This window comes from Drosophila nasuta, chromosome 3 (assembly GCF_023558535.2).
Source record: "Drosophila nasuta strain 15112-1781.00 chromosome 3, ASM2355853v1, whole genome shotgun sequence".
NCBI lineage: Eukaryota > Metazoa > Arthropoda > Insecta > Diptera > Drosophilidae > Drosophila > Drosophila nasuta.
The window spans coordinates 47,197,637-47,223,818 of NC_083457.1; the positions used below are offsets into that span (position 1 = coordinate 47,197,637).

The 26,182-nt window shown below is 43.2% G+C and overlaps 8 protein-coding genes across 10 annotated transcripts; 4 read left to right on the plus strand and 4 right to left on the minus strand.

Moving 5' to 3' along the window:
* Positions 1 to 263: 263 nt before the first annotated feature.
* LOC132791592 (V-type proton ATPase subunit e 2) lies at positions 264 to 733 on the minus strand. The gene has a single exon (XM_060800575.1). It carries the CDS (start codon positions 584 to 586, stop codon positions 326 to 328), a length of 261 nt encoding a protein of 86 aa, XP_060656558.1. The 5' UTR covers positions 587 to 733; the 3' UTR covers positions 264 to 325.
* A 462-nt stretch (positions 734 to 1,195) lies between these two features.
* LOC132793123 (zinc finger matrin-type protein 2) lies at positions 1,196 to 2,507 on the plus strand. Its single transcript, XM_060802800.1, has 2 exons — positions 1,196 to 1,403; positions 1,491 to 2,507. Exons 1-2 carry the CDS (start codon positions 1,301 to 1,303, stop codon positions 1,982 to 1,984), a joined length of 597 nt encoding a protein of 198 aa, XP_060658783.1. The 5' UTR covers positions 1,196 to 1,300; the 3' UTR covers positions 1,985 to 2,507.
* Positions 2,056 to 4,581, minus strand: LOC132793120 (phosphatidylserine lipase ABHD16A). Its single transcript, XM_060802797.1, has 8 exons — positions 4,424 to 4,581; positions 4,305 to 4,361; positions 3,898 to 4,199; positions 3,675 to 3,829; positions 3,195 to 3,616; positions 2,913 to 3,094; positions 2,577 to 2,844; positions 2,056 to 2,506 (listed from the first exon to the last, which is right to left on the minus strand). Exons 1-8 carry the CDS (start codon positions 4,490 to 4,492, stop codon positions 2,396 to 2,398), a joined length of 1,566 nt encoding a protein of 521 aa, XP_060658780.1. The 5' UTR covers positions 4,493 to 4,581; the 3' UTR covers positions 2,056 to 2,395.
* A 284-nt stretch (positions 4,582 to 4,865) lies between these two features.
* On the plus strand, positions 4,866 to 8,360 carry LOC132793119 (NF-X1-type zinc finger protein NFXL1). The gene is made up of 10 exons (XM_060802795.1): positions 4,866 to 5,023; positions 5,118 to 5,740; positions 5,795 to 5,953; positions 6,291 to 6,407; positions 6,467 to 6,583; positions 6,646 to 6,777; positions 6,838 to 7,046; positions 7,109 to 7,292; positions 7,355 to 7,813; positions 7,873 to 8,360. The coding sequence occupies exons 1-10, from the start codon at positions 4,909 to 4,911 to the stop codon at positions 8,296 to 8,298; spliced, it is 2,541 nt and encodes an 846-aa protein (XP_060658778.1). The 5' UTR covers positions 4,866 to 4,908; the 3' UTR covers positions 8,299 to 8,360.
* Positions 8,361 to 8,647: 287 nt separating this feature from the next.
* On the plus strand, positions 8,648 to 9,834 carry LOC132793122 (female-specific protein transformer). Its single transcript, XM_060802799.1, has 3 exons — positions 8,648 to 8,844; positions 9,114 to 9,475; positions 9,538 to 9,834. The coding sequence occupies exons 1-3, from the start codon at positions 8,811 to 8,813 to the stop codon at positions 9,742 to 9,744; spliced, it is 603 nt and encodes a 200-aa protein (XP_060658782.1). The 5' UTR covers positions 8,648 to 8,810; the 3' UTR covers positions 9,745 to 9,834.
* A 305-nt stretch (positions 9,835 to 10,139) lies between these two features.
* On the minus strand, positions 10,140 to 11,874 carry LOC132793121 (solute carrier family 66 member 3). The gene is made up of 4 exons (XM_060802798.1): positions 11,471 to 11,874; positions 11,135 to 11,394; positions 10,627 to 10,747; positions 10,140 to 10,417 (listed from the first exon to the last, which is right to left on the minus strand). Exons 1-4 carry the CDS (start codon positions 11,640 to 11,642, stop codon positions 10,287 to 10,289), a joined length of 684 nt encoding a protein of 227 aa, XP_060658781.1. The 5' UTR covers positions 11,643 to 11,874; the 3' UTR covers positions 10,140 to 10,286.
* Positions 11,875 to 11,989: 115 nt separating this feature from the next.
* LOC132793118 (F-box/WD repeat-containing protein 7) lies at positions 11,990 to 20,891 on the plus strand. 3 transcript variants are annotated; one of them, XM_060802793.1, is made up of 8 exons: positions 11,990 to 12,425; positions 14,422 to 16,087; positions 16,165 to 18,177; positions 18,243 to 18,424; positions 18,492 to 18,717; positions 18,783 to 18,993; positions 19,832 to 20,003; positions 20,068 to 20,891. In XM_060802793.1, exons 2-8 carry the CDS (start codon positions 14,468 to 14,470, stop codon positions 20,177 to 20,179), a joined length of 4,536 nt encoding a protein of 1,511 aa, XP_060658776.1. In that variant the 5' UTR covers positions 11,990 to 12,425; positions 14,422 to 14,467; the 3' UTR covers positions 20,180 to 20,891. The 3 variants fall into 3 exon arrangements, with proteins under 3 accessions (XP_060658776.1, XP_060658775.1, XP_060658777.1); XM_060802792.1 differs by having other exon boundaries at positions 11,990 to 12,183; XM_060802794.1 differs by lacking the exon at positions 11,990 to 12,425 and adding an exon at positions 13,829 to 13,986.
* Positions 20,892 to 22,016: 1,125 nt separating this feature from the next.
* On the minus strand, positions 22,017 to 25,920 carry LOC132789307 (kinesin-like protein KIF23). Its single transcript, XM_060797234.1, has 6 exons — positions 25,761 to 25,920; positions 24,912 to 25,697; positions 24,305 to 24,854; positions 23,338 to 23,659; positions 22,717 to 23,279; positions 22,017 to 22,654 (listed from the first exon to the last, which is right to left on the minus strand). Exons 1-6 carry the CDS (start codon positions 25,772 to 25,774, stop codon positions 22,178 to 22,180), a joined length of 2,712 nt encoding a protein of 903 aa, XP_060653217.1. The 5' UTR covers positions 25,775 to 25,920; the 3' UTR covers positions 22,017 to 22,177.
* Between the last annotated feature and the right edge of the window lie 262 nt (positions 25,921 to 26,182).

The following is a 26,182-nucleotide window of genomic DNA, read 5'->3' on the forward strand; positions in this document are numbered from 1 at the left end:
GAATTTGGCATCTCACTAGTTCATGGCCAGCTTGCTATGGAAGAGAGAATTGAAGATGGCGCCGGCATGTAGTTAAGAGAGTGAGTAGCAGGTTGCACAGGCGCTGTATTGAAGACTCACACAATCGCTCTTTCCTCCCTCCGTTTACTAATAAGAAGCAATTTAAGCAAGTTGGCAGCTCAATCAAAGATCGAGCGCGCTGAAATCAAAATAAGTTCGTTAAACGAAATGTACAACACAAATTTAATACCTTTATTGTTATTTAACATGATTTTTTACAATAATAGATAACTTGAATTATGCATATATGGGAGACAGTAAAGATTTATGCATCTCGCAGCGTATTACCACTCCACGACTTTGCAATCATAGCAAGGGCATCACGTTTAATTTTTGGTCCAATCAAAGGATTCATCTGGGCCATATAGCAGCAGAGCCAGAACAGCCAACAACAGGCCGCAGTTAGCATCAGAATACAACGTATTAAATTCTGATGCGGGCCGTTTGGCGTCATAATCGGCATTCCAATGCCCACAGCTCCCCAAAGGGCTGTGAAAAATAGAATTGGAAAGAACGCTGCTCCCATATTTCACTTTTAATTGGAGCACTTGTGATTCGACAGCAAACTTTTCACTTTTCTTGTATTTTTTTTATAATCGTTTTTGTTGAATTGAAAAATAAAATTGTTGTGCTTTCCAATAAGAATTTTCAGCTGAAGTGAGAAATCAATAAGATGACAACCGTTATCGATACTTCTAACGGGAGTTACTCGTACTCGATACATGTGATAACTTGATTGAGAGAGGTTGTAGAGCAACTGAACTTCTACCGATTATATCCCTTCTTTGTTTTTAATTTAAATAATAATGATTTTTATATATGTTGTATATAATAGTATAGCTATTAATGTCTGATTTTATGTAATAAACAGCGAAGAAAATCTTTAAAATTCTTGCATTATAATCATCAAATTATACATATGACAATTAAACCTATTACTTAAATATGAAACAATTAAAGAAATATATCAACCAATCCATATTATGTATTTTAATAGTTGGTTCAAGTCGTAAACAATAAAAAAAATACATAAATATAATTGACGGTTAATTCGATTATACGATTACCGTAAGTGTATCGACAATATCTCGAATAATCGCTACGCACGTTGATGCAGCCCTGTGTTATGGGACTATCGATATTGGACTTTACAACATTTTATATATCGCATTAGTAATAAACGAAATTATTTTGCATTTTTTGGAATACATATAAGAGCAATAAATTCACTGAAATCAATATGACGATGCGACCCGATGACCACCGCAGAAAATGGGACAAGAACGAGTATCAAAAGTTGGCTCAGGAGCGCCTGCTCAATCAAACGGCGCCCAAGGAAGAAGGTAACAAATGATGCTGCTGCTTCTTCCCCCTTTGTGAATATTAGATAAACAAAGGTAATACAAATGTTGATGATCTCTTCTTGACAGAGCCTGTGCAGCGAGAGAATCTCAAACGACGTGACTACAAGGTTGACCTCGATAGCAAATTGGGCAAAAGTGTTGTGATCAACAAAAACACACCTACCTCACAATCTGGCGGCTACTATTGCAATGTTTGCGATTGTGTCGTCAAGGATTCGATCAATTTTCTGGATCACATCAATGGCAAGAAGCATCAACGGAATCTGGGCATGTCCATGAAAGTGGAGCGCAGCACCGTTGATCAGGTCAAGGAGCGCTTTCAACAGAACAAAAAGAAAATGGAGGAGAAGCAAAAAGACTACGAACTGGATAAGAGATTGCGCGAGGCCAAGGAGGAGGAGGATCGCTACAAGGAGCACAGAAAAGAGAAGCGAAAAGAGCGCAAACGCAAAGCCGAGGAGAATGGGAGCGGTGGCAATGACTTCGCCAATGGACTGCCTGATGACATGGCTGCCATTATGGGTTTCTCTGGCTTTGGCGGCTCGAAGAAGAACTCATAGGCCTTACATTGTTCGCTAGTTGTAATCGTAAAAAAATACAAAATAGAAATAGCAATAGCAAAAAATAGAACTGTTTTTTCTGCAACCAACGAACCCTTTTATACTGGGGCTAATCGCTGTGACTGTGATTGGTTTGCGACATTTATTTTATAATCATCATCATTGTATATGTTAAATGTATATAAGACAATTTACACCATTTCGTTAATTTTTTTTGTGTGTTATTTTGTCGTATTGCCCAAGGTTATAATTTAAATAAGCAGTTCTCAAAATGCAAAAAGGACTTACACATCATTGAAATTCACTAAAAATCTTATATATCATAAAAGCCCCCCTCCATCCACACTCCGATTAAGAATACTACTATCAATTGTTTTTGTGACTGCCAACAATAAATGCGGGGATGCCAACTTAAGTGAATACAAATCCATGCTCGATGGGTATGTCCCATGGAATGTTGAAGAACTCCCCGGGCAATTGTGTGCAATGTGTCGAGTTGTAATCACGTAAATGCTTGCGCAACTGTAAAAAAAACGATAAACAAATAAATGGTTATACACTTCTAAACAACCTTCCATGAATAGTAACTGACCAAAAACAATGCCATTTGATTGCGCATTTCTTCGCTGTAATCGGCACCAATCAACATGGGGAATGATTTACCCTCATCGGAGGCATAAGTAATAAGGCGCGACATGCAGAGTTTCTCCTCGGCGACGGTGTAATTAAACGATTCCAATGGCTTCGATAGCAATCCCTTGGTCGTCGACAATTGTGCAGCAGTAAACAAGTTGGGATAGCGATACTTGAGCACCGACATGGTCAGATAATTGCCACGATTTGTATCAATGCGATTATCCCTGCGTGGCAAAGAAAAGAGTATTCTTCAATGTTCTTACGACAATCATAGAAAATTTTGTTGACTTACTCGGCAATTATCTCATCTTCGGTGCGACGTATCAACAGCAAGGGTCCATTGTAATTCATTGCCAATTCTGCATTATTCAGATTGCAATGCTTGCGTATGGCAACGCGAACAATGCCACCAAGACTAGCCGGCATACGCGGCTGCGCTAAATAGAGCACATCATCGAATGTGGCATCAAGAATCTATAAAGGAAATACACAGTTAAAAATGCAACGATTGAATACATGAGTTAAGGATCATTTTAGGCATTTTTAGATGTTGTGAAAAGTAGTCATTACTTACCACACCCTTGACCTCTGGATAGATGGATGCCGCCCATAAGGTACTGAATCCGCCAATACTCCAACCATACAAGATGATGTCCTCAACGGCAAAGCCCAGTTGATTGATGGCAAATCGAACAACAGCATCGATAGCGTTCTTATCCTGCTCGGGATGCGGGCTGCCCGTGCTGCCAGCAAAGCCGGGATGATTCCAGCCCAGCACCGAGTATTTCAGGGCAATGGGTGTGCTCATGATGCCCACCTCATAGAATCCAGCATTGCCCTCGGAGCAAATGACGAGTGTTTTGCCATTGCCCACGTTATCGTTACGATTATCGATGAACAGTGTATCGATTTCGTTTGAATCAATCGTTTTCACTTTGTAGCGAATACCATTGTCGTCCTCAATGAGTTTGGCTCGTCCTGCGATCAACATTGGTCCTACAAAATGAGTTCTGGTTGAGATTTAAAGTAATAATATTTTTACTATACAACATACGCATGAATTTTTGCAACAGTTTGACGGAACCCGGATAAATCATGGAGAGACCAAAGGTATTGATGGCCAAATAAGCAATCAACTCACAGGGCAATGTTGCAATACTTAATTTCTCTTCACGTCGACTCACAGTATTTGTGGGCTTCTTGAGGTCGCTGAAGAGACGAGAGAGGAAAACATTGTAAAATAACGCTCAAATTAAAGCGAAATTATCTTCAATTACCCGGCCAAGGCTTTAACATCGAAATCAATTGGCCAGGCTGAAAAGTCGATGTCAAAGCGACGCAGTGGCTCCGATGATTTGTTTCCCTTTGCCTGTGCAAGAGCATTCACCATGTTCGTATATGCCTTGGACTGACGGCGTCCAACGCCGCGCATCAACAGTGAGAGGACAACGATTAAGCCCACGCTAGTTGTGAATTTCGCCAGCGTTGGTATCGAGTCGGACACAAAATAGCCGCGTCTATACAGGAATGTGAAGATCAGCGGTGACGTGTAATAGCTGAGCGACCAAACTACTGACAGCTGCAACACACGGCACAAATAGAGTTTCAAAATAAATAATTATGAGCGCATCATCCAACACACACACACACTCTGATACACATGCACATTCACACATACACCCACCGTGGACAATATTTGCTCTCCGAACTTTTCAACTGCGCCGGGTTCGTAAATTTTTCGCTGCGAATGAACAAATGAAAATTATGATTTTATCGTTTGCTTTAAGGGTTATAAAGACTTACCTGCGGTTCGGGTACACCTTTGTACTCCATGTACAACTTTGGTCCGAATATATAATTATAGAAACTCATTTTCAATTGTTTCTGTTGCGACCTGCCACTGAGAAAATATTATGATTATTTTTTTACTGTGTTGTGAAAGTTAGGGATCGCAAACCAATCCAAAAATGAACCAGTTTCATTTAACATAGAGATGAACGCACTGAATCGATAACCAAACAAATGAAATCGACTGTCGAGTAATCAGTATGATACAAATAAAATAAACTAATTTTTATTTAATTTTCACTTTATTTTAATATTGTAAATATTTCGTATGGGATGATAGAGCCTATGGCTTAAGTATTACAAAATATGGTTGCAAGACTATATCGATAACTTTTGCATCGATGTTAAAAAATGTGAAAAACATCGATCATCGATACTGTCATCGTTCTTTCTCCGTCTCTATTATAATAAGAGCCCTCATATTCATTTGACCGGTAAAAATGGAAAAATTTAATAAAGCCCAGGCCAAAAATTTGGCAGCCGCTCAAAAAATGATGGATACGTACGCTTCCAGCTCTGAGGATGAAGGAGAACTGGATGAAAAGCATATACTGGGTATACACATGCAACTAACAGCAATTCTATGACGTGTCTCCTCTTCCCTTGTTTTTGTTGTGTTCTTTACCCCTTAAATATTATCTGTTTTCAGATTTGCTATATAAACATTACCAAAGCGCACCAGGCGGTGCACGCAGCGTTGAACGCAACGATGCAAATCGTACGGCAACATTCCTGGAAAACACCTTGCACTCGGGTGCCGCCACCTGTCTCATCTGCATTGGCAGCATTCGACGCGTGGAGTCAATTTGGTCCTGCAAGAACTGTTACTGCTTCTTCCACTTGCAGTGCATTCAGCGTTGGGCCAATGACAGTCTGATGCAAATGAAGGTGAAAGCCGAACAGCAGCAGAATGGAAGCCAAGGACACTACAATCATCTGGGCGAGTTTGTGCCGCCCAAGCGCCAGAAAGCCGTGCACTGGTGTTGTCCACAGTGCCGACGTGATTACCAACCTAGCGATCGACCAACACAATACGAATGCTTCTGCGGCAAAGAGGCAAACCCACAGCCACAACCGTTTCTAGTGCCGCATTCGTGCGGTGAAATCTGTGGAAAATTGCTGCAACCGAAATGTGGTCACGATTGCAAACTGCTCTGTCATCCCGGACCATGTCCGCCCTGCGCTCAACTAGCGAACTGCTCATGTCTGTGTGGCAAATCCGCTCCACGCTCGGTGCGCTGCCTCGACAAAAGTTGGCAGTGCCAGCAAACCGTGAGTTTTGCATTTCACCTTATATTTCTATTCCATAATGGTTTATATTTGCAGTGTCAAGCGCTTTTAGCATGTGGCAAGCACAAGTGCAACCAGAAGTGTCATCGACCTGGTCAGTGTCCGCCGTGCACGAGCAAGAGCTCCCAGCCATGTGATTGCAAGCAGGAAACGAAGGTTGTCAATTGCTCCGAGCCCAAATGGAAGTGCAACAGAGTATGTGTGAAAATAGTTAGATAAGATATGCTATTTTAAGATAGGGTTACTTGCCAATCAAGTTAATGTGTTTAGACAGTGCTTCGTCTACCAATTAGTTTGAATAACTAATAGAGCTAAAGGCTGATGAGATTATTTATGTTTGGTCACGTCGACAAATCATAACTTCGAAAAGTTGTTAGCATTAGATATATTGTTAGCTTTACAACATATTTATTTTGTTCTATTTTATATAAATGTAGCTGGTGTTTCACAGTTGGGTATAGAAAACCTAAGAAAACCCCAATCAGATTAGTTAATAGACTGCAAGTAATTTTCGTATTTTTATCCTTTTTAGATTTGTGGCGCTTCGTTTGCCTGCGGCGTTCACAACTGCGACAAGGTGTGCCATGCTGGACCTTGTGGAGGCGGCGAATGTCCTTTAAGCGTGCGCAGCTGCCCGTGTGGCAAGACCGTAAGTCAAATGTAGACTGCTTAAGAGATTAACAAATATAACGATGTCATGCTTTCTAGATCAAAGCGGGCATTTGCGGTGAGGCGGCGGAAACTTGTGGCGATACCTGCCAGAAACTTTTGTCCTGCGGCAAGCACTCTTGTGCGCAACGCTGTCATCGTGGCCCCTGCAATTTGGTAAGTCCCAAATCGGGCAAAGGGTTTCATATACATATCTAAGAACTGCAAATGCCTTGCAGTGTCTGGTGAGAACGAAGAAGAAGTGTCGCTGCGGCTTGCATGAGAAGGAGTTGCCCTGCTCCAAGGAGTTCACCTGCGAAACGAAGTGCAAACAGATGCGTGATTGTGGCAAGCATGGTTGCAATCGCAAGGTATGCGACCTTTCTTTTGCTCTATGTGTAACTGACACTCAATATGATCTATTTACTTAGTGCTGCGGTGATCAGTGTCCGCCGTGCGAAAAGATTTGCGGCAAGCAATTGAGCTGCAACAAGCACAAGTGTCAGTCCGTCTGCCACAATGGACCGTGTTATCCCTGCAAAGTGGAATCGCAGGTTAACTGTCGCTGCGGCAAGACGCGACGCAATGTGCCGTGTGGTCGGGAAAAGAATGCACGCATTGCCTGCCCCGAGCTGTGTCGGTTCGTAGCCAATCAATTCCAAATAGTTTGTTTCAATCTCTAATTTCGTACTTCTATCGCAGCATCACAGCGAAATGTCATCATGCCATCAAGCATCGTTGCCATAAAGGCGAATGCCCGCCCTGCACCCAGCCATGTGGATTGCCCAATGACTCGAGCGGCTGTGGACACATTTGTCAGGCGCGTTGTCATGCCGCCAACCGGGTGTTAAAGCCAACGGATTCACGTGCAACACGTGGCAATAAGGTAATGTGAATGACGAATTCAATGATTTGTAATCCCTAACTTTACAACCTTGCCTTTGACAGTATGAATATCGCGCATTGCCCCATCCACGTTGTGAGCAGGGAGTTGTTGTCACCTGCATTGGTGGCCATGAGGTTGCCACTTGGCCGTGTTGGAACTCAAAGCCCACATCATGCCAGCGCAAGTGTGCACGACAATTGAAGTGTGGGAATCACAGTTGCGAACTCGTCTGTCACGCCGTGCCAAATCCCCAGGATATGCAACAGCAGCTGGGTTGTGGCAATTGCGAGCAAGGATGTGACATTGCTCGGCCAGCAGGTTGTGTACATGCTTGTGCCAGAGGCTGTCATCCGGCGCCATGTGCACCATGTGCTTCGGTCATCAAGCAAAAATGCCACTGTGCTCTCAATCAGATTGTGTACAAGTGCAGCGAGTATTACAGCGAATTCAACACTGAGGAAAGCATTGTGTCGGAGCTTCGCGAGAAACTGCGCAGCTGCGGCAATCGCTGCATCAAGAACGTATGTGTTGTATTCGCGAGAGTTTTGCAATTGCATTTCAAACGTCTTTTTAATTACAGCTTGGCTGTGGGCATCGCTGTATGGCCATATGCCACTCGGGCAAGTGCCCCAATCCGCAGCTGTGTCGGAAAAAGGTGCGCATATACTGCAGCTGTAAGCGTATTAAATTGGAGGTTGCCTGTGACAAGCATCGAGCTGGTCTAACACACTTGGAATGCGATGAGAATTGTCAGGCCGAACGATCAAAGGCCCAGGCGACGGAGCAACAGGAGCTGGACCTGCGATTGCGTCAGGAGGAGGCAAAGAATAAATTGGAGCTGGAAAAATTCGAACAAAAGTTCGGTAAACGCAAGCCTAAGGAACGCAAAGCTGTGGATGTTGAGCCTACCAAATTAAATATAGATTGGAAACGTGTGGCCATCTATGCGGCTTTTGTACTGGTTGTGGTGGGCGCTATGGCCGTAGCATTCTATGCGGATAGTTAGGAAACTCTCTAATCAAAGTAATGAATACCAATGAATTAAAATTATTATATTAAAAAGAATATGACTAACAATGGTTTTTTTTTACAAATATGAACAGGAGTTTAGGAGTTAGCAGCAATAAATAAAAGAACTCAATTTGAATTATGTTGTTGATTTTTCGAAAACAAAGTTCGCGCTGCGATTAATTTACCTATCGATATATGTACCTGTATATATTGAAAAATGCTTACATTTTTTGTTAATAAAAATAATAATTTTCTGTAATTAAAATTAAATGAAAAACATCTAAATATGCAATATTTAAAAACTTATTGTCACTTAAATAATCTTATGATGGCCTATTATTCTAATTAAATCGAATATGAAAAACTTCTTCTAAACATTGTGTATCGATACTTAAACAATCGATGCACTTCGATGTTTAGATACATCGCTGTACCATTGCCATCATTAATGAACCGGCCACAATTCTCATCGAAACTGCAAGTGCATTATTTTACACAAAATTAATAATGAATGCTGACAGCAGTAGCCGTACTCCGAGAGGTGTGTATTGTGAAAACATTATACCAGTGCTACATTGTGACTACAATGTTGTTTTTGTTGTTTTTTTTCTAGTGTGGCATTGTGAAAGTGATTTTCTAACAAGCTGAAGGGCGACGATGCACTTCCCAAAAGCAACGCGCAATAATCAATCGTTAGACGATAGATGGAAGACCGTTCGGGAGCGAGCGAGAGAAAAGACTACAGCACTGCCTTTGCCCTAATGCGTAATACTGAAATGCTCTTTTATATGTATGTGTAATTGCATTTAGGCTCCGAAAGACGCCAGCCCAAAAAGATACCATATTTCGCTGATGAAGCGCGTGAGCGAGACCGAGTGCAGAACCTGCGCAAAAGAACAAGACGCACAACACCACCAAGAGCTCCGAGGTATGGACGCAGTCAACGTAGCCGATCGAGATCCCGTTCCGCTGATAGAAGCAGAGACCGACTACGACGACAACGGTCCCGAAGTTATGACCGCAGGCGTAGTCGAAGTGGCAGCTACAAAAAGGTCACTTCGTCATCTTCATTCTCGCGTCGCCGGCGAAGTCGTAGCCGCAGTCGATCGCGAACCCCTCGAATAATAACTGTTCCTGTGCCAGTTCCTGCCGCCGACTATAACTATGCTTATGTTAGTAAATCGATTGATTTATATAAATCAGGCCATGCTAATTGCAGTCATTGTATTCACAGGGCTGGTCGCATCCGCATCCACCAAGACAACACTACGATCCAATGTATCCCCCGATGTTGCCATTTGGAATGAATCCCCGTCCACCACGGCCTTACTTTGCCCCATATCCACAGTTTCCACCATTTCAGAGATTTCACAGATCTGGAGCATTTGCGGCTCGTCCACGATTTAACTATGTGAGGAATGTGCGACACCAACCAAATTGATATTAAACATTACCAAATTATTCAAAATGTCTTTGGAGTTATTGTTTGTTGTGTCGTTGAAGATTGATGTTAGAAAATCGGGTTATTTTCTATTTCAGACAAAAAGTTTAAAATTAATTTATATCAACTTTTAAAAAACAGATTAACTCAAACAACTAATTTGCTAAATTTCGAAGTATTTAATCAAGATTTAGATTCAAATTTTTTTTTTTTTTTTGGTTACCATAACATTTCTGATGAGATTCTTAACAATCTGATTTTAATATGACCAATTCTCTCTGAAACTTCCGGTCAAATTCTCTTGTTTGACTTTCAATTTTTTTCAATATGTAAAAAGGGTAAAGCGCCCGAAAAGAAGGTCTAGTGTATGTGTATATAAACAAATACTATATACATATTTTTCGAAGCATATATATTTGCTTAAATTTATAAATTGAAATAATAGTAAAATGGCTGATAACAAAAATTGTGATCACGAGTCCTTTGTGTTTTTTTGTAGATCCGTATTGTGGATATCGGAGCTGTCACTATTCGTAGTGAGTTTATGCCGTCTTTGTTTTTTGCTTGTACACACAGGCTGCAACAAAGACAGCAGAGCTGAGGAACGTGGATATCAGGAAATTTGAAAGCAGCATCACGTCATGGGATTGCACGTACACCGTATATATGCGGGCTATTGAACCGGATACAAAAAAGATATTAAAGATATATCGCTTATACATATTACTTTTCAAAATAATGTCACAGCTGGTTCGTGTTTTCGATAAGCACACAACTTAATTTAGTGAGCAAACGCACACTGACTAATTTTTAATTATAATTAGTAAACTGTTGTGTAGCTATTGCAAGCTCTGATTGTTGTTCAATTATCGAGGCACTTACTCATGTTAGTGAAGGCGGATAGTGCCCATGTTGTGCGGCTAACGGAGCTGGCATCCTTGGTACGCAGTATGGCAATCAGTTGCAGTACTTTACTCGTGGCTCCGATGGGTGTGCAGAAAGGCTGTTGATGAACCACATATATCAATGGTAAAATCCATCATAATACAAATATATGTGTATAGTATATAAATAAATAATCTAATGTGAGCAGACTGCTCTTAAGACAATTGGTGGATGACAATTTATAAATAGCAGCATCACAAATATTATACAACAAACAAAACACTCTTGACCTTGAAGCAAAGATGCCCAGTTCAAATAGGTTCACTTTGTTTCGGATAAGAGCATCTCTTTCTAACAAACAAAAACATAAACTAGTTTTGAGCGCCATCAAGATAACATAATTAGTTAATTAATGGAGTTCACAGTAAACGAGTTTGAACTACGTCGAACTGACGGCAACCGTTATCTTGCCAAAGTTTCTAATCAATGCATGATTATTACTCACCACTAGGAACGTAAGGATGATAATGGGAAAGAGTTTTAGGTATATAAGAGTCGCTATCGTTGCATAGAAGACGGCAAAGATCTGTGTACGCTTGTCAAGCAGATCCTGATACTTGAATGCATAATAGATGAGCACATATTCCTGAAGCAATAATACAGGGTATTCCATATACGAGAGAAAATCATAGCCCGATGTATAATTGTAGGACATCATCACCGTGTAGCTGAATAGTTCCAGACATAATCCAAGCACACTAATACCTTAAAAGTGAGCGAAAAAAAAAATTAGAAAGTCAGTTCCTTTTTTTTGCGGGGGTGGAATATCTCGTAAATTTACCTTTTGAGGATTTGTTCTCGCGTATGGTGTTTATTTGCGGTACCTTAATAACCAGGCAGGATGATACCGTTATTAAACTGAGCAAGTCAGCAATAATCAGCACTATTCCCTTTTCCAGGTACTGGGACACCAGGTCACCAAGTCCCTCAGATACCTCTGCCGTTGTAGCCATCGTCAAAGCTAAACTGATATTAATGGGTCTGCGACTTGATTTAAATGCTTACAATCGATTGCCTTCGAATTTTTCGCACATCGATATTATTTGTGGTGTAACCGTTTTTGTTCGCAAAAACATGACATATTTTTATATGAATTTTTGTGCAGTCTAATTGTACAATGTTATGCCTACATTTTTGTTAATTTAGATTTTAGCTCAAAAACAAGAGAAAACTAAATAATAAATATGCATATTAAACACATAATAATACAATCGAATAGTCACCGCCAATAGTATCGTTTTTTTGTAGAGATAATAAAAACAAAACAGTCACACACATTCCGATTGCACAGCGATGCCACGAGTATATCGATGCTTCGTCTCGATACTTTTGGTGCTGCTAACATTCAGTGGCAGCGCAGCTCAAGTCATTTAGTTATTTTTCTGTCTGAATTTAAGAATTTTGTTTTTGTTGTCCGGATAAAACTAGTACGCTTAAACAAAACAAAAATACTGGATAAGTAACACAATATCTTGAAGAAAACGGCCCAGCAACGTACGTGGTAAACGATTCAATTAAACGTGGGCCCAGCAGTGCCAACTGCTTCTTGTGCAGTGCAAGTGTGCGTGTGTGTGTGTGAGTGAGTGCGTGTGCGTGTATGGGTGAGCTAAACGCAAAAAGTGTAAAACGGAAGAAATAATTAAACAATTTAGCTAAACTAGAACGGCAAACCTCAACTGTGTACCAAATATATGAAATCTGTAGTTCAAAGTGAAAAAAATAAGAGTTATCTAGGGGTAAAGTAAACGTCATTTTCTCATGCATGTCGTGACATTTGTTCTGTATGTGTGAGAGTGCGTGTGTGTGTGTGCATACACGACATTCGACGTTGATGCCTTGCTTGTGTTGGTGTGTCTGTGTGTATGTGTACAACAATGTTCACATTTTTTCTTTTGTTGTTTGCTCCACGAATTATGGGGCTGGCTTCTGCTTCTCGTCGCAGTGCAGGTGCAGAAAAGTGGGGTTAGGGCCTATAAAAATCAGTTAAATTGATGGAATTTCTTATTCAATTGTAGCTAGATGATATAGTCGTATATTATTTGGTCAATTTAAATGCTAAAATTGCATGGCCGTTTCTCTATTTGAGCCTTAAAAATAGCAATAATGCTTGATGATAGCATATGCGTGTGTTTGTGAGCGAGAGTTTCAATATTCTCAGTCTTACTCTCTAGTCCTGGGCCCGTGTTGTGGTCGCACAGGTAACGCGTAAAAAAGAAAATAAAAATGAAGCGAAACTATGGCGAAGGCTCTTAGACCCTTAAACCTTGTGGAGGTCAACAGCCATTCCTTTTCCACAGGGAGGGTTTGAGAGCGACATTCTCATACACATACTCGCACATCTGATCTGTTTTAAAAGTGATGCAACACAGGATCTACACATACACGTGGTTACGTTTGTGTGAGCGCAAAGAAAATTCCTTTGCGATCGATAGGTCTTTGTTATTCGACTGCGATTGCAGCAGCGACAGCAGGGAGCATCATCCCGCTGCCGACGTCTGCTGTGATCCCTTTTTTCAGTTGCATCTGCTTGTGTGTGTGTTAAATTGATGCTGAGAGAGGTAGCAAGAAAGAAAGGGAACGCATGAGGTTGGCTGTTTCGTAGTTATCGCTGGTCATGCGAGAGCAGAGAGAGAGCGCGAACAGATAGCGGCTTAAATTGCAAGGTGTACGCCATCGCCTTTGTTGTTGTTGTTGCTGCTTCTGCTGCTTATGTTTGTTGGTGGTGGTGTGTATCTTTATTGCTTCTTCTTCCGTCCGTTACTTTTGCTCTTGTCATCTTGCATGCCTTTACCTGGCTACTGATCTGCCTGCCTTGTGTGCATCGCTGTGTGTGAGTGTGTGTGCGTTGTCTCCCTCTCTGCCTGTCTGCACATGTGTGTGTGTTTGCGCGCCTGTGCTTGTGTTAGTGTTGTTGTAATACCCGTTTCATCTTCTTTGGCTATTCTACTTCGCGCCGTTTTAGCTTCTTCCGCCGCTGATGCACTTTTGTGATTTCCTTTGCCAGTTTTTGATTGCTCAGAGAAGACAGCGACGTCAACGGCGACAGCGACGTCGACGCCGATGTCTGCTGCTTTATAGACAGACATTTTTCCCACTGCTTTTCTTTTCTTTTGGATTTTGATTTTCGTTTTTTTTCACGTTCACATTCGCATTTGAGCGTGAGCGAGATAACTGCACACGATCATCTTGCTCCTCTGGGTCGCATTGCGTGGGAACCTTTTTTTTGTCAGAGCGTCGCTGTCGGTTCGTTCATCCAGGCGAAGGATATTATTTTATAATAATTGTGTTGATCTTCTTGTAAGTTGAAGATCATTACATCTGCAAAAAGTAAAGTTCTTTAAAAACTATTGAAATACGTGGAGTTGTTTTTTTTATTTTGTAATGTTCCAATATTCTTAGATATTAGAAATTGTCAAATGTGTGGGAGTAATCCAAAATGTGTTCGCTATTGAATTGAATAGAGAATTTAGTTTTAACTTAAAATTAGAAGAAATGTGAAAGAACGAGAACACAATTTTAATTTGTAAAGAATATTTTTTTGTTGTTATTTATTTTTATTTGAACAAGTAAAATGTGAACAAGCCAAAATTCCTACTTTGCACTGATTGATCGTGCGAAAAAAAACAGCTATTTTTGATTAATAAATATGAATCGAACTTGCAAGACTGATCTGTAGTAATCGGTGACTATAATTTCAAACTGTATTAATGTGCGTTCCTTAATTGTTTGCAGGAGCGAGAGAGATCAGAATTCTTCGGTGTTTTTGGTGGAAAATATTATGGAAAAAGGATGTCCAGCTGCTAGCAGTCATAGTTGTGATACCGCAGAGGACGCTCAGCACGAGCGGAAGCGGAAGCTTAGCAAACTTAAGCCGGAGACATCTCGCCAACAACCCCAAAAACAACAGCAACAACAACAAGCACCATCACAGCCAAAGCCAAGCACTAGCCAGGCAGAAGAAGGAGGAGAAGGAGAGGTGGAGGGAGAAGTCAGAGCCGGATCGGAAAGGGAAAACAAATCTATGTCCAAGCTGAGGGAAGTTGATGTGGAGGACAGTGTCTCGTCTCACTCGCAACATGGCTACGCCGTAGTTCTCGACGATGATGAGTCCAGCAGCGAGACGGGCGTGCTAGAGATGGAGACATTCGAGATTAGCTCTTCCAACTCACTGCCGACGAGTACGGCGGATGCGGCTGCCTCGGTTGCCTCGACGACTACAGATGATCCAGCTGCTGCTGCTGCCACAGCGGCTGTTGTTGCTGCCACAGCGGCAGCTGCTGCTGCTTCTAATGTTGTTGTTGTCGTCCCCGTTGACGATAGCTCCTCCACAGACACGCTCAATGGGAATGAGGGCAATGGCAACGGCAACGGAAGCGGGAGCATGAATCGACATTCCGCATCCGAGGATCACAGCGTTAGCGCTAGCTCGATAAAGAACGTTTTCTTTAACGACAACGAGCCGCCCGTTGTGTGCCTTTTAAATGATGATGACGATTTCGATGAGGACGAAATCGTCGAAGATGATGATGATGATGCCGAGGGCGATGTCGATGATGTCGATGACGATGATGATGCTGAAGGGGATGCGGATGCGGATGATGATGATGTTGTGGAACAGTCAATGCCCATCGATTGCGCCAACACTTCACAAATGGATGGCAGCAATGGCGATGGAAATGGCATCATCACCACGGCCGACGGCTCGAAAATCTTCCTAGAGACGCCCGTCGTCGACGAGCCGCAATCACATACTCATCATACCCATCATCATCATCATGTTGCCGCAGCTGCAAAGCATCACCACGCTCCACAATCCGAACTGCTGGCGACGGGCAAACCGAAGCGTCTTAGCGATGAGTTCGATGTTGCGGATACGTGTGCGGATGATGAGCAGGAACAGCAGCAGCAGGAGCAGGTGGCCACAGCGTCAACCACGACAACAACAACAAGAGGAGTTAAGTCTGAAACTGGATGCGGACTGGCAGATGTAGCATCCACATCGCTGCACGACAGACAAATGTCTGTGCGGCTGAAGCAAATGAGCCTCAACAATGCCAACAACAACAACAACAATAATAGTAATGCAACTGCTGCAGCAGCAACGGCTGAGTCAGCAACGTCCAACGCTAGCTCAAGTTGCTGCCCATCGAGGGCGGACATTGAGTCAATGGATCGGATAGAGCGTTCCGACTTTGAGAGGGAGCAACGGCTCACTGGCGGCATTGTGATTGGCACCACACGTCTCGTCATGAAGAATCGCCTCAATCTAAGTCTGATTAATGCCGCCGCAGCTGCTGAGGGAGCAGGAACAGCTGCTGCCGCTGCCGCTGCTGGGAGCAGCAACGATGATTGGCCCAGCAGCAGCAGCAATGGACGCGCCTTCTCCTCGGACAGCAAGGTAAGTTGGCATTATAATCATTTATATAATCGAAGCGAATCGTGCTGGAAACTCACATTCCACTTTTCTACACTTAGTGCGCCTACAAAGATCTGTCAACGACTCCGACAAGCAGCCGCAAGTACACCAACAACCGACTGAGCAAGTCCACTGCCAAACTCAATTTGAGCTCCACCTTGAGCAGCTGTCCACAGCACAATGCCAAGCTCAAGTCGTCATCGTCATCATCGGTGATTGTGGAGCCCAACAAAAGCAGCAGCAGCAGCAGTAGTAATGCATCAACATCCACATCTACTTCAGGCAACAATCGCACAGACGTCTGCACGAATACAAACTCGAATGATCACATTATTGTGCTCGGTGGCGGCAGTTCTACGTCCACGTCGACGACCGAGAATAAAGACACCACAACAATGTCAACTGCTGCTGTTGCCGCTGTTCCGGTTTCGGCAGCCACATCATTCAGCTCGGTTGCTTCGCAGACCAGCCAGGATGGTGGGTGCAGTCGAACGAGCGTTGTGCACACAGCATTTGGCACTGGCGGCGGCGGCAGTTCCTCCTCCTCCTCCTCAGCATCCTCAGCTGGCGCCGTCGATGTCGATGCACAGCCCTCGACATCGGGCACATCATCCGCATCATCGTTTGCACGTTGCCATTATGCGCCCGTGTCAAAGCCATCGGCTCCACGGCAGGTGAATGCCAGCGCCCAAACCATGAGCATATTTCTGGGACGAAACAACGGCGCAGCAGCAGCATCCGCCGCTGGCAATGCAAATAATGCGGGCAACTTTCGTTCGCGCCGCCGAGTGGAAGCGACACGCAACAGTGCCAACGATGTCATAGTGCTGGAAGTGGTTGTCGAGGAGAATGGAGCGAATAATGGCAACGATAATAACGCGGGTCACGGTGCCGAGCCGGGAGATTTCAGTGCCGACGAGCCGTGGGGCAATTGTGATGAGGAGAACAACTGCTCCGATCTGGAGGAGGTGTGCACGTGTCAGAATAGCCTCGTGGCTGGCAGTCGTAGTGGCAGCAATGCCAGTCTCAGCGATATGCACGACATGGATGCCATCGATGCCATCGGGGGCTATCATCAGCACCTTCAGCATCAGCAGGCCACCTCAAATGGCGAAGGCGACAATACGCTGTCCATTATATCCTCAGCGTCATCGTCGGCAGCATCGACAATCTACAATACCCAACAGCAACAGCAGCAGCAACGAAAGCGCAAGTACAATGAGGGACGGCTGCTGGATGGTGAGCATAACCTGAGTGTTACTGGCAGCGGCGGCGCAGGAGGCGTCGGAGCTGCTGGACATGCGGACAGTGCTGGGGACAATAGTCGCAAGCGCATTGCCTACGATTTTGCCTCGACGCCACGCTCCTCGTCCTCTACCTCCACCTCGGGCCTCATCTCGTTGACCCCCACAGCCGGTGGTCTGGGCTTGGGTTTGGGATTGTCTGGCGTCGGTAGTTCACCGGCGGGAGTGGGACGACGCACGCCGCGTGCATTAATGCCGACACGCGATAATCCGCCGCCGGAGTTGCAGCATTGGTTGGCGCAATTTCAGCGTTGGTCGCATGCCGAACGTCTGCTGGCCGTGGATCGACTGATCGATAACTGTGATCCATCGCAAGTCCGTCACATGATGAAGGTAATCGAGCCGCAATTCCAGCGGGATTTCATCTCGCTGCTGCCCCGCGAACTTGCGCTCTTTGTGCTCTCGTATCTGGACCCCAAGGATTTGTTGCGTGCGGCGCAAACGTGTCGCAGCTGGCGTTTCCTCTGCGACGACAATCTGCTGTGGAAGGAAAAGTGCCGCAAGGCGCAAATACTCACCGAGTCGAGCAGCGATCGGCCCAAGCGGGGACGCGATGGCAACATGCCGCCAATTGCGTCGCCGTGGAAGGCGGCCTACATGCGACAGCATATCATCGAGATGAATTGGCGATCGCGTCCAGTGCGTAAACCGAAGGTGCTCAAGGGTCACGATGATCATGTCATCACATGCCTGCAGTTCTCGGGCAATCGCATTGTATCTGGCTCCGACGACAATACGCTCAAAGTGTGGTCCGCTGTCAATGGCAAGGTAAGTTTACACTTAATCGATCTATGCTGATCTTCTTCTAAACTTTGCTTTCCTTTGGTTTGCAGTGCCTGCGCACATTGGTGGGACACACGGGGGGCGTGTGGTCGTCACAGATGTCGGGCAACATCATAATTTCGGGCAGCACGGATCGCACACTCAAGGTGTGGGACATGGACAGCGGCAGTTGCGTACACACGCTACAGGGACACACCTCAACTGTGCGCTGCATGCATCTTCATGGCAACAAGTAAGTCAGAGAATACTTTCTTCTACTTCAGTGACACTCATACTCTTCCCTTTTCGTTGCTATTTAGGGTGGTGAGCGGTTCGCGGGATGCAACACTGCGTGTTTGGGACATTGAGTTGGGCACGTGTTTGCATGTGCTTGTCGGTCATCTGGCTGCTGTGCGTTGTGTGCAATACGACGGCAAACTGATTGTGTCGGGCGCCTACGATTACATGGTCAAAATCTGGCATCCGGAGCGACAGGAATGCTTGCACACGCTGCAGGGACACACCAATCGCGTCTACTCACTGCAGGTATGGGAGCACATACTGAATAAATCAAAATTCAATTGTGATTAAACGTAAACGTCTATCTACAGTTTGATGGCGTTCATGTCGTCTCTGGCTCGCTGGACACCTCGATACGTGTGTGGGACGTGGAGACGGGCAACTGCAAGCACACGTTGATGGGCCATCAGAGTCTCACCTCGGGAATGGAGCTGCGTCAGAATATTCTCGTCTCGGGCAATGCTGATTCGACCGTTAAAGTGTGGGACATCACAACGGGGCAGTGTCTGCAAACGCTATCGGGTAAATACTGTTTAATTGACTGACTGATTGATTGATTGACTACGAAATGGTGGACTAATTGCTTGAAGTTCTTTAATTAGCTATCTCATTGATTTAATAACTGTCTGAATGGTGGACTAATTCATTGATGATATAACTGATTAATTGATTGATTGATTGACTACTAAATGGTGGATCAATTGGATCAATGAACAATGATTGATTGACTACTAAATGGTAGACTAATGCTTGACTGACTACTAAATTGTGGATCAATTGATTAGCTGTCGGATTGATTGATTGACTACTAAATGGTGGACTAATTGCCTGATGAGCTAACTGATTAATTGATCGATTGTCCGAATGATTGATTGACTAATTAACTAACACTACTAAATTGTGGATCAATTTATCAATGAATGATTGACTACTAAATGGTAGAGTAATGCTTTTACTAATGTACTAATTGCTTGATGAGCTAGCTGATTGTCGGAATGATTGATTGACTACTAAATGGTGGATTTATTGCTTGACTTCTGAGTAATTGACTTAATAATTTACTGACATATTACTGGTTGAACTTATTCAATCAACAACTTGATTGATTGTCTATAAATTGTTACCTGAATAATTGTTTGCCGTTTTTTATGTTACTAACTGATTGATTGATTATTTGGTTGATTGATTTACCAATGATTCACTGACAAATTTCGTAATTGTCCTTGAATTACTGACTGATTGATTGCCCCATTAAATGACGTACTTGTTTATATCCCGACACTATTTGATTAGCTGAATGATTGAATGATTGGGTAACTAATTGATTGACTCCCTGACTAATTGTTTTCCTTATTCACAGGTCCAAACAAGCATCAATCCGCTGTCACTTGCCTGCAATTCAATACACGCTTTGTGGTGACCAGCTCAGATGACGGCACCGTCAAGTTGTGGGACGTCAAGACTGGCGAATTCATACGCAATCTGGTGGCGCTCGATTCGGGTGGCTCCGGCGGCGTTGTGTGGCGGATAAGGTGAGTTCAACGCTTTCCACAACATTTTCAATGTGTACTTAAATAAATTCTTCTTCACACGCAGAGCAAATGATACAAAGCTGATTTGTGCGGTGGGATCGCGCAATGGCACCGAGGAAACAAAGTTGATGGTTTTGGACTTTGATGTGGAGGGTGCTTGTGTGAAGTGCTCATAGGATCTGTGCGAAGATCTGTTCCATTTCAAGTTGCGATTCGTTAGCAGCAAAGAAAGGCGCACTCTACTCTATGTTATGATACACGCAAAAGCCAGGGCCACCAATCGCTTGAGCTCCACGTAAAGCTCCCGTCGGAGGCGAGATATTCATTGCAAACACAAACACACACCACACACATATATTCATCGAAATGCCAACACATAAGAACATACACACATACACGAAGATGACCCGTCTATCTATTATCGATAATCGGATTGTTATCGTTGCTTGCCTTGCCAACAAATGCAGCTGCACACACAACACAACACAAACACACCACACAACACACACATACACATACACGGGGAGTTGGGTTGTGAGTGCGCGCGTGTAATGTTTTCAATGTTATAATTTGTTTCAAATGCGTTGCTTTATAGCCTAAATTTGTTTCCACAATAGCATAATTTTTGCTTCTTAGTTCTTATTGATAACACAAAAACACAATTATACATAATACATACGTACATATATGCATGCAAATTAGCATTGAAAGTCGAAGTAAGCGGTACAACATACTATATGCACATAAATACATACATACGTATTATGCATATATACATATAAGAAGTATATATACACATACACTTATACAATTTTTGTTCCGTGTCGCGATGAACGCGTAACTTTATGAAGAAACAAAAAACAAAACAACAGCTTTATATTGATTAAATTGTTTAATTGAATTGATTGATTGATTGAGATATGCTAATGTTAATAATGCAGTTAGATCATATTTGGTTTTCCACCTGAGTTGTCGTTTCTGTTCTATTCTGTTGTGGTATCAATTCGTTCAATCTGTTTTTGTTTATAAATAATACACCCACATAATGTATTTGATTCTTCCCCTTCATTTTTATGTTTTGTTAAAAAAAAATTAGGCTTCCAAATGGGGAGCTCCATTCAAATTGTATGTTGGTATAAGCTTACAAAAATTTACCCTTAATTTAATGAATTGCCTGCAGAGTCCGATGAAGGACTTGAACAAGACGTCTTATATACATCTATATCTATATATATAAAGAGTTAAGTATTCCGTGGTACTCATTTGGGGGAGCAACTCACACACTCAAACACACACATCCACACACAAGTACACAACAAACAAAAATGAGAAAAACAAACAAAACACACAAAAACACAAAAGCATTAAGCGAACATATATTTTAATTATAGACTGATTTATTAGTAATTGAAATTAATCTACAAATTTAAGCATAAATCTGAATAAACGCAGGAATAATAGTTAAAAAAAAAGAAGAAAAAACAAATAAAGTTAAATAAAAATGCATGTGCATGTGATTTTATGTTTGTTTACATTCTTTTCGTTTTCTAAACAAACAACAGACTTGATTACAAAACCGCATCAAATCGGCCAATAACACGATAAGCGATAATTCGATATACGATATATTTGTACACACTCTCAATGCAAATCACAAATGCATCGGGATAACCGTAAAATAAACAAAATGGCGCGGGGATTGGAAAACAAACAAAAACGAAATAAAGGGCGGGTGGGGCCGGGGGTTACAGCTACAAAACATGGATATGTATGCGAATTACTCTACACAATAATTTATGAAATACTTTATGGCATAATAATCGTAACAATAAATGCAGTAATTCTAAAAGTTGCGCCCTTTGGTTTACTTTCTTAATCGTTGGATCCAGCTGCATTTTCCCCTTTCACGTTAAAAGTTTCATTTTAAAATTTCATTGAATTGTATTTGAATAATAGGCAATTGACGTTTGAAGTTAAGTTTGAAAACATCGAATTCAATTGAATATTCAATATGATAGACTTCTCTTTATTGAGTGTGTAAACTTAAAACAATCACTTCATTTGCGATTCATTTTAGTATAATACACATGAATTAATTAACTGCAAGCAAAAAACACTTTCGAATGTTCTTTGTGATAATACAAAAATTATGAAAAAATTAATCAGATCTAGCCTTAGATCTTGGACTTCTTGCTGCTGTGTCCCTCGATGCCGAGATTGCAACGCGAGGCGACATCTTGGACGGACGTGAGTCCAGTGCTGGGCAATGGCCCACCAAAGGCGGACGCTGACAGATTGCTGTTGCTTGGCCGTTTCCGGGTGGGCGAATGAACTGGCGACTTCTGACGCAAACACTCGACATCCTCAAAAACAACCTGGGCACCGCCGCCACAGGTGGGAATCACATTGCCCTTGTACAGTTTTGTCTCCACATCGCCATCGGTGTCCGCCTCCTGGGAGACGAGGCAGTATTTGGTGGCACCATGGTCAGTCAGTTGCTTCATGTCGGTTAGCTTGGTAACCGACTTGCGATTCTTTAGATAAGGCTGCATGATGGTGCCCAATGGCACCGGATTGGCGGCACGATGCTCCAGCCACTTGTCGCCAGCAGAACGCGAGCGTCGATGACGATTGTTGGCGGCAGCTAAACCCTGTTAGAAAAGTTGATATATTTACAATGTATTCTCCTAAATGATCTACAGTATCGACTTACGTGACGAGGTGTACAATAGATGTCGGTCCGTGTCGTTGGCGGCACCGAGGATTCTGTGCGCGCTGTGAACGCCCCACGATCGTGATCGCGGTTCTTGTCATTTAGCAAATCCTCGGAGCTCTGGGAACGCGGCAAACTGGGCACATCCTCCGACTGCAGTATGTTGGACACCAGTCGCAGTTTCTCGTCCTTGATGCGCATGCGTTCCTGCATTTTGGCCCGTTGCTCGCGCAGCTTCTGATCAAACTCTCGCTTATTCTTGTCAGACTCGACAGCCAGCTTGGAGTTGAACTTTTTCTTTTGTTTCTCCTTCTCCTGTTCCTTTTGCGAGAGCAGTTGCTCCTGTTCATTGAGCTTATGTGTCAGCTCCTGTATCTGTCGCTCGCGTTTGCTCACCGTATTGTTGAGCACATCGATGGAGCTCTCGTGGATGCGCACTCTGTTCTCCAGAGCAGCGCTACGATCGCGCTCCTGTTTGTAGACGGCTTTCAGCGAAGCCAGCTCCGTGCGCAGCTGCAAATTGTCGCGATCCAAGTTCATTAACAGCTGTCGGAAATTATCGCCTACAAAACACATTCGTTATTCCAAGTGCCAAAATAGATTATATGATTTCTAACTCACATTTTAAGTCCATGTTGGCGCGAAGTTTGCGTCGCTTATCGATGCGCTGCTCCAGGTACTCCATTAGTTCCTGTATCTTGCTCTCCGTCTCGGGACTATCCATCTGGTAGTGAGGGAAATCAGCACCCAAACTGTACACCAGCCCCACATCCATCTCGAGCTGTTTGGCCTCAGGTATGCCAAGCTCATTGAGATTGTTCACTGCAATCTTGAACAATTTGTTGGCCTTGCGACGTCCGGGCGTCAGGCCCAAGTCTGGTTTTATGGGTGTGGCACGCGCTATTTGTACTTCTTGCGTCATCTCGGCAAACTTCATCACTTGCTGTGAAAGAGTAAAGAGAAAGACCATTAATAAAAGCAGGACTTAAAAACAGCAAATACTTCAGTTGCATTAAAAATGTTAACCTAAAATAATCTATGATCAAGAAATAAATATAAATATGATAAATAAATGTGTATTTTCAGTAATTGAATAAAAAGGGTAACTTAAAATGATGATAAATATGATAAATAAAATAAATAAAAATACGATAAATAAATATGTAAAAAAGGCTGACATGTTTAAAAGCTGCAAATGGTTCACGTCTTAGATAAGCACTGGTTAAAATACTTGCTAAGGTTTGTGTATTTGCTTAAAAATTAAATACCCAAGAGTTTTCAGATTATTTGTTATTTAAAATAGTTTGAGATTGAGAAACGTCTTCTAATGATATAAATGCTGAAAAATACAAAAATTCAGTATCCCAACTCTTGCCGTTCTGAGCTGTGCGTTGATAGTTTCCTCAGTTATGAATCACAAAAATGTGTATATATTTAGATAAAAAATTAAACTAATCTTCATTTCTAAAGCCAAGCTTTCGTTGAGGTTGCAATTTCAATGATTTGCTTTGTTAACGCTTACTTCAGAACCACTTTTGCAGCTCTAATTCAAAACTACAACAGATCTTTCAAAGAAAAAACCACTTACCATGTTCTCGTCATAATCCTCGATGCGTGGATTGATGCACACTATCATCGACACCTGTCCCTCGCCGTCAAAATAGTTCTTGAACATGTGCGTGATCTTTGAGTCGCGATACGGTATCTTCTTGGCCACCGGATTGGGGCCCAACTGTTGTTGATTCTCACGCAGATACTCTAGGCACGTGCGCAACGTCATCAGGGAATTGTTGATGTTGCCCGCCTCGCGCAACCGCACGCCGGTGTTCTTGGTACGCGAGGAACGCTCGCTGCCCGCCAAATCCACTAGCGAGAGCTGGCTGACCGTAATGTTCTGTTTGTCCTGAACAACGTGCTCGCCCTGGCAATCGGTAGGCGCCTGGACGAGACGTATGTTGAACACGGAATGACTGCGACTGGACTCCGCATTGAGCACCGTGTTGCCCATGCGCTTGCGCTTCTGACCCATCTGGAAGACCTCGAGTGCCTCGTCGACTGTCTTCACCTCCACCTCAGTAACGCCGTGCACGAACATCTGATGATTGGCGTCTTCGCGTATGATCTTGCACTGCAACGATCTAAATGAAAGCATTGGCATTAACATTGTTACACGAGTTCATCGATTTAATACTTACTTCTGTATGCCTGAATCCTCGAGGAGATCGTAGACGCTATTGTTGTACATCTCTACGTAAGTTATAAACACCGAATACATGTTGTCCTCATCCAGCACTGAAAGCGGCGTTGGCTCCACGGAGGCTTGTGATGCGATCTCGGGATCTGATTCCTTGCGTCGAAATGCAAAACGTCCAGTCCCTGCAAAGCGTTGATTCATCTCCTGCTGCCGCTCGAGCAGTGCATCCTCCTCCGACAGGATCTCAAAGCCATTCAATTTATCCGGTTTGAAGACAAACTTCTTGGCCTGATAATCGGAAATGGTGCGAAAAAGGAGATCAAGGCAGCGTGGCATAACGCCACGATGTCGTGAATTCCCTGTCATCGTGTACGTCTTACCACTGCCTGTGACGCCGTATGTGAAGAGCAAACTATTGCGACCACGCACCAGATTCTCGACCAGCGGTTGGGCGACGGATGCAAAGACATCCTGTTGCGTGGCATCGGACTGAAAGACGTGCTTGAATATGTATTGCATTTCACGCTGAGCGCCATTCTGCAGAAGCTTGTGCTGATCCTGCGGGTTGACCGCAATTGTTGTGGAATTCTTCACGCGCATACAAGTTAGATCGCCATCGGATGGCAGCGGCCTAACGCGACAAAATACATTCACAGGGTCCTGCTGCTGCGGCTGTTGTTTGCCTCCCGATAAGTCCCGTCGCTTCCCTTCGGTCATCGGTGGCGCCTGCGCGGACGGCATCGGAGCTGCGCGCGGCGTTTTCGGGGGACGCATCGGCGTTCGGGCCCTGTATTGAAATGTCCTTTTCATTTCAGTTGCTATTTCCAATAAATTATTATTTTTGACTTACATGGCGGCTTTCATTTTGACACTTTGTTGTTTTACAGCTGACCACTATGGTTTTTCGTTTTCCAGCAAACACTTTTTTCGATCGTTAGCTTCAAATTGCTGCGCCCAAAGAGACGCCACGCTATGCTGCAGAGCAAGTGTGACCGCATGTAATGTTTTTAAACACACTTTTTGTGTTGAGAAAAATTTACTAGTTGTACTGCATTGGTGTTGCTTTTAACTTTTTGAGCAGCTCTATTGGATTTAAACAAAAAAAATCAATCTAATGTCTTACTTAAATATATTTTCACACATATTCAAGCAATAGCACAAATGTTTCTAGTATATTACAATATTTTAATACCAGAAAGCATTCTGTTAAATAACAAAATTGCGATCGCAGCAAACTTCACGTGTCTCCGAAGTCCGAATGCGTAGCATTCG